Source organism: Glycine soja, chromosome 6 (genome assembly GCF_004193775.1).
Source record: "Glycine soja cultivar W05 chromosome 6, ASM419377v2, whole genome shotgun sequence".
NCBI classification, from domain to species: domain Eukaryota; kingdom Viridiplantae; phylum Streptophyta; class Magnoliopsida; order Fabales; family Fabaceae; genus Glycine; species Glycine soja.
Genome location: NC_041007.1, coordinates 36,497,067 through 36,503,786, shown reverse-complemented (window position 1 = coordinate 36,503,786; position 6,720 = coordinate 36,497,067). Strand labels below are relative to the sequence as shown.

The 6,720-nt window shown below is 38.5% G+C and overlaps 1 protein-coding gene across 1 annotated transcript; it reads left to right on the top strand.

The window, feature by feature from the left end:
* Window positions 1–2,979: 2,979 nt before the first annotated feature.
* Window positions 2,980–3,534, top strand: LOC114416176. The gene has a single exon (XM_028381046.1). The coding sequence runs from the start codon at window positions 2,980–2,982 to the stop codon at window positions 3,532–3,534; it is 555 nt and encodes a 184-aa protein (XP_028236847.1).
* The last annotated feature ends 3,186 nt before the right edge of the window (window positions 3,535–6,720 follow it).

Below are 6,720 nucleotides of genomic sequence, written 5' to 3'. Positions count from 1 at the left end.
CCCCTACTTGTGTAAGGAACAATTATTCTGTACTCTCAATCTCATTTGTGTTAGGGTTTTTCTGTAATGGCTGGCTAAACACCCTTGTTGGGGATTTATAAGGAACAACTGATGTAATTACTTTAATATCTAATTAATTGTGCTTTATTTGTTCAATGCTTCTTTCAATGCTTAATTCCTGCATGCTCTTGGTCTGATCACCCATTTGTGTGTACAGTTAGGTGACTTTAGCATTGGGAAATGTATTGTTTCCTTAGAACTTGATAGAAGCAGGACTGAATAACCACATTACCAGGGATGGATTATTGGGGTTTTGGTTTTCTGAATATGTTGTTACGATAATGCTGTTTAAGTTAAGCCTATTCTTACAAAAGGGATCTACGGACGAAGCTTAGGTTAAATTAGTCTAAACTTAAGAGGGATTGAGGTTTAGTATTTTAGGCTACAACATAGAACACAAAGACATGGTTGATTAGAGAAATATCTTTATATGCATTAGCTTGTTGGTTAGAAAGACCCAATGCTTTTTACCTATTCCTGTCAAGTTTTACTTACTTGCATTTTCTGTTTTTACCATAGAAGTAGTTTATTTCTGTTTTTAACCATCGTTTATGAATGTTGCTCCAACAATGCTTTACTTCTGAATAAAACTCTGTCTAATAAGTAAGTTCCCTGAGTTCGATACTTGGATCACTCCATTTTAATTTTAAATACTTGACGACCCGGTGTACTTTTCGGTATTTCATTTCCCTTTAATATATTTGTTGAAAATTGGAGAAAAAGGAACAATATGGGAAATTGAACAAAGTATTTATGGCACCGTAGTCGGGGAACTTAATTCATTAGAAGAGTTCAGTTTAGTTTTAAGGCATTGCTTTATATTTTTCTCTTTGATTCATTGATTCTTTTTGTTCATATTTTAGTTATTGTACAAATTCATTGTTCTTTTGAATTGGATAATTGTTGTTTTGTTTTTCTTGTATGCAAAGAAGATCTACTGTAGGTGATTTGATCCCCATCGATTTGGAGATTAACGCTACTTGCAGGAGGCGCAACGCAGAGAGAATTAGAAAAATTTTGCAGGACTTAGAAGTAGCAGCAACTCCAGAAAAAGAACCTTGATCTTCCGAGGCGTCTTCTAGCTTTCCTATTCTAGAGCAATCTCATACAGATTTAATTGAAGAAGTTATCATGGCTAAAGAGTCAAGGAGAGTGACCCTAGAAGATTACTCAAGTTCAAGTATGCCACAATTTTTCACCAGCATTGCACAACCAGAGGTTCAGGCACAAACAATCACATCCTCCTTCTTTGATACAGCTGATTCAAAATAATCTGTTTCATGGTCTACCAAATGAAGACCCATACGCACACCTGGCCACTTACATTGAAATATTCAATACTATTCGATTGGTTGGTGTACCTAAAGATGCAATTCGATTAAGCTTGTTTTCATTCTCATTGTCTGGAGAAGCTAAGAGGTGGCTTCAGTCGTTCAAAGGCAACAGTCTTAAGACTTGGGATGAAGTAGTTGAGAAATTTCTGAAGAAGTATTTCCCAGAGTCTAAGACTGCAGAAGGAAAAGCAGCCATCTCTTCTTTTCACCAATTTCCAGATGAATCCCTTAGTGAGGCCTTAGAAAGATTCCGTGGTCTATTGAGAAAGACACCCTCTCACGGATTCTCAGAACTAATTCATCTCAAAATTTTTATTGATGGGTTAAGGCCACAGTCCAAGCAGCTATTAGACGCTTCTGCTGGGGGAAAGATAAAGTTGAAGACTCCCGAAGAGGCCATGGATCTTATTGAAAATATAGCTGCAAGTGACATTGCTATTCTCAAAGATAGAGCTCACATACCAATAAAGAAAAGTCTTCTGGCATGGAACTTACATCACAAGATGCGTTGTTGGCACAAAACAAGTTGTTGTCCAAGAAATTGGAAGCATTGACTGAAACACTAAGTAAGTTGCCAACTCAAATACATTCTGCGCAATCTTTACCATCTACTATTTTGCAGGTTGCAGGGTGTGCCATCTGTGGTGGAGCTCACAGTTCTTGCTGTTGCATCCCCAATGAAGAACCAACTCATGAAGTCAATTATATGGGGAATCAGCCAAGACAAAATTTCAATACAGGTGGATATTATGGATTTCAGCATGGTCAACCATATAATTCACAGCAGAGACAATGGCAAAATCACCCTGGTAATCAATTCAACAAAGACCAAGGTGGTCCATCTAACAGGCCACAATAGCAAGGGCCTAGTCTCTATGATCGAACAACAAAGCTGGAAGAGACTCTAACTCAATTTATGCAGGTATCTATGTCAAACTAGAAGAGCATAGAGTCCGCCGTTAAGAATCTGGAAGTCCAAGTGGGCCAACTCGCAAAACAATTAGCGGATAGGCCGTCAAGCAGCTTTACTGCAAATACTAAGAAGAATCTAAAGGAAGAATGTAAAGTTGTAATGACAAGGAGCAGAATGGAAATTCAGGCTGATGAAGGTAGAGCTGAAGAGAAGGTGGAGGGATATAAACAACAGCTGGCAGCTGAGCCGGCACTGGAACTAGTTTCTGACTTTGTTGAACTTGAGGAAGTTGTGGAAGATGAAGATGACCAACAGTAGAGAGAGACACCAATAAAAGATAGTCAAGAGGGAATAAAGGTGAAGGAAGAACAAGAAAAAGAAAAAAAAAAGAAAAAAGAAGAAGTAGAAAAAGAAAAAAATTAGAAAAATGAAAAATAAAAAGAGAAGGTTGATGAGGAGAAAAAGAAGAGCAAGAGTGAGGTTTCAAGAGAGAAAAAGAGAGAGATTACTTCAGCTGAAGGCAAGGAAGTACCATATCCATTGGTACCTTCCAAGAAGGAGAAAGAGCGACACTTAGCCAGATTTTTTGACATCTTCAAGAGGCTGGAGATCACTTTGCCTTTTAGAGAAGCTCTCCAATAGATGCCACTCTATGCCTAATTTTTAAAAGACATGCTGACAAAGAAGAACCGGTACATACACAGTGACACAATAGTTGTGGAAGGAAATTGTAGTGCGGTCATTCAGCGCATCCTTCCTCTGAAGCATAAGGATCTCGAAAGTGTCACTATACCGTGTTCTATTGGTGAGGTTGTTTTGGGTAAAGCTCTCATAGACTTGGGAGCTAGTATCAATTTAATGCCCACACACATGACCCTCCAATTGGCTGATCGCTCCATCACAAGACCATATGGAGTGATCGAAGACGTTTTGGTTAGGGTCAAACATTTGATCTTCCCAGCTGATTTCGTAGTGATAGACATTGAAGACGATGTTGACATTACCCTAATTCTTGGAAGACCTTTTATGTCCACCACAAGCTGTGTGGTAGACATGGGGAAGAGGAAACTACAAATGGCCATAGAAGACCAACAAATCAGTTTCGATATGTTTCATGAAGAGAAAGCTTTCCCTGACCAAAATGTTTGTTTGAAGGTGAATATGATGGAGGAAAAGAGACTAGAGAAGAAGGTTGTGGAAGTTGGAACCTTGTTGGACCCAGGATAACAGGATAATGCATCAAGCTAGTGACGTTAAAAGAGCACTTACTAGAAGGCAACCCAACTTTTCTTTCCCTTTTCTCTTTTTAATTCTTATCTCTTGTATGCAATTAGGATAATTTCTTGTGATTGTGATTAATTTTTCAGCTTGTTTAGTAGTGAACAAGAGGGTTTTTAAGCTTATGTGAAGAGATGGACAGAAAAGCATAAAATTTTTTTAGTTGTCCATCCACTAAGCGCAACCCTTATGCTAAGCACCATGTCTTCACGTGCTAAGCCTGAGCTTTCTCGTGCTAACCGCTTAGACCCCTGACTAGTTGGCTGAATAGTTCAGCTAAGCACACATCACTGCGCTAAGCCCATCATCTTCACTGGAAGTAAACTTCAAGCAGTGGGCTTAACGGAGATGATGCACTAAGCGCCACTTCTTTTCTGGAAAAATTTATTTTAGCAGCGCTAAGCGTGTTGTCCTGAGCTAAGCCCCAAATCCATTCTGGAATTGAACTTTCATGAGTTGGGCTTAGCGGTAGGATGCGCTAAGTGCCAATCCCTTACTGTTTTTGAAATGCTTGGAAGTGCGCTTAGCGTGCCTGTTGTGCTCTGCCTGAAGTACTCTCTGTAAGTTGAAGCTTGATTGCGCGCTAAGCCTCACATCTCAGGCGAAGCGCAAATTGCAGATATTTTTGTGTTGCAGAAAGCGCTAAGCGCCACCTGCTACGCTAAGCCCCAGATGCTTACTGGAATCTAAAACTTCAAGTTGGGCTTAGCGCGAAGTTAGGCTAAGCGCTTGGGCTTTAAACTCAAATGTCACGTTGGCACGCTAAGCACAACTATGCGTTAAGCACACCAAATGAAAATGCTAAAATGAATTAGAACTACCTTAGGCATGTGTGCATTTTGTTGTTATGCCTCAAGTACTTTCTGCATCTTCCTTGCTTCTTGCATTCCATCACAATCAAAGTAAGTAGTGCATCATTTTCACTTTCATTTTCATGCTTTGAACCTTAGGATAAACGATTTCTTGCTTTGTTAGCTTGCATTGTTGTTTAGGTTAGGGTTTCTAGCTTTAGGGTTTGTTATTTTAGGATTTTAGGTAACTTAGAAGCCCATTAGGGGCAATGCGGCTGAAAAGAGTGAAGACCCCTGTGTTTATGTTTAGAAATCGCGATGAACGCGCTAAGCGCACCTGCTGCGCTTAGCCTGTTCATCGCAAATGTTAATTTTTTTGGATTTCCAGATGATCCCGCAAAGAGGACCATGTCACACTAAGCGCATTCATCCCTGCTGATGAACAATAGCGATGAACGCGCTACGTGCATTTGTGCGCTAAGCAGGACTAGTGTTTCAGACATTTAGGATTTTTAAAATTTTTGTTCAGCGCTAAGCTTGACCTGTCTAGCTAAGCGCCAATATGCTTCTGTTTTTTGGTCTTTTGAATAAGGCTAAGTGCAACTGCTATGCTAAGCCCTTGTTGTCTGTCAAGGAGGTTGAGCTAAGCGCGCCATGCTGCACTAAGCTCAACTCTCTCACTGTTTTTGATTTTTTGTGCTTAGGCTAAGCGCGCCCTGTGTGCTAAGCCTAAGGGTCATTCTGCTAAGGCTGAGCTAAGCCCAGCATGCTACGCTAAGCCCAAACCCTCTTCTGTTTTGAAAATTGTAGATTTAGGCTAAGCCCAGCATGCTGCGCTAAGCCTAATCTGCAAGAAAATATTTTGTGTCTTTAGGCTAAGCGAGAGTCTGCTGCACTTAGCCCATGAGTTAGGTTTTATAAGGCGTGCTAAGCGCCCAGATTAAGTTTTAGTTTTATTTTTTCTGTTTTGTTGAAAATAACCCTGATTAATCTTGTTGTTTGATCTTATATTTTCAGATGGCATCAAAGAAGAGAAAGGCACCTGCCACAACTTCCCAGGTCCGATATGACCGATCTAGGTTCACTTCTCCTGAGGCCTGGGTAATCGACATCGTACCCAAATCAAATAAACGTTAAAATGCAGTAACTAGGAAGTGATCCTAGGTCGTTTCCTAATGAGCAATGATACACCAAATGTTCATAACAAATAGTAACGAATGGGGGGGGGGTTGTTTGCTTTTGTAAATTAAACAACGAATAGATGTGAGTTAGAAAATATCAGAATTAAAACACGTTGCTTCCCCTTGATTCACAAGCAAGTCTGTTATCCTAGGTTACGAGAGTTTATCCTTATTCAGTTCAACCACTTAATCCAACCCTAAATTAAATTACTAAGTGAAATTTAATATAAGGCATTCATTATGTGATTAAGCAACACATACACCAATTACTCATAAACAATCATTAAGCATGAACATAAATTAAGCGCAGAGATAATTAATCAAGCAATAAGAATGCATGAATTAATAGCAACAAATTCAGAGTAATTAGTGAAGAGGAAAAACTGAACAGAATTTAACAGTAATAATAAAACCTCAAAGAGAACTGTGCTTGATCCTCAAGAGAAAATAACGCTGGGGACTTAGCCTTCCATTAATCAATAGAGAATGAAATTATAGATTGCATAACGAAATTTTATTGCTGAAACGAAAAGTAAAAGATGGAATTTCTAAATGAAAATAATGTCTAAAAGAAGAAAAGCCTAAAACTAAAAACTAAAATAGGAGAGAGAGAAGAGAGACCTAAACTAGAACCTTGATGCTGTTATATAGTTTTCCAACCCCAAAGCTTACAAATCTGTTTTAAATCAAAGCCCATAAATAAAATAAAATCAAATGTAGATAAGATAAGATAAGATAAGATCTTGATGAAATAATATCTAGATGAGATCAAATCTAAATAATATCTAGATAAGATAAAGTCTAGATAAGATAAAATTTTGTAGAATAAAATAGTCTGCCCTCTTCAAGTCCAAGCCCAATTCTGGATTCAAACCCAATGCTTCATTAATTCCTGAAATTAGATTAAAAACATCAAATTAGCTGAATGGGCCCAAATAATAAAACTTCCTAGTTAATTTGATAATTAAGATTAATCAGTACTTAAAATGGTGCAAAAAGGGTTAAGAAATAGGAGAAAATAATGGCACATCACTGGAAAAGGTACATTGACATTGTTGTACCTAGGAAGCTGCTTCCTGAGCGGAATATGGTAATCTACCACACTAAGTTTGATGAGTTCAAGGAAGAATTGGAGAGAAGAAAATGGGACGAGGAGTTGACTA

What these genes read in the sequence shown, in the direction of transcription:
- LOC114416176 (XM_028381046.1), top strand. Translation starts at nt 2,980, where the DNA reads ATGCTGACAAAGAAGAACCGGTACATACACAGTGACACAATAGTTGTG.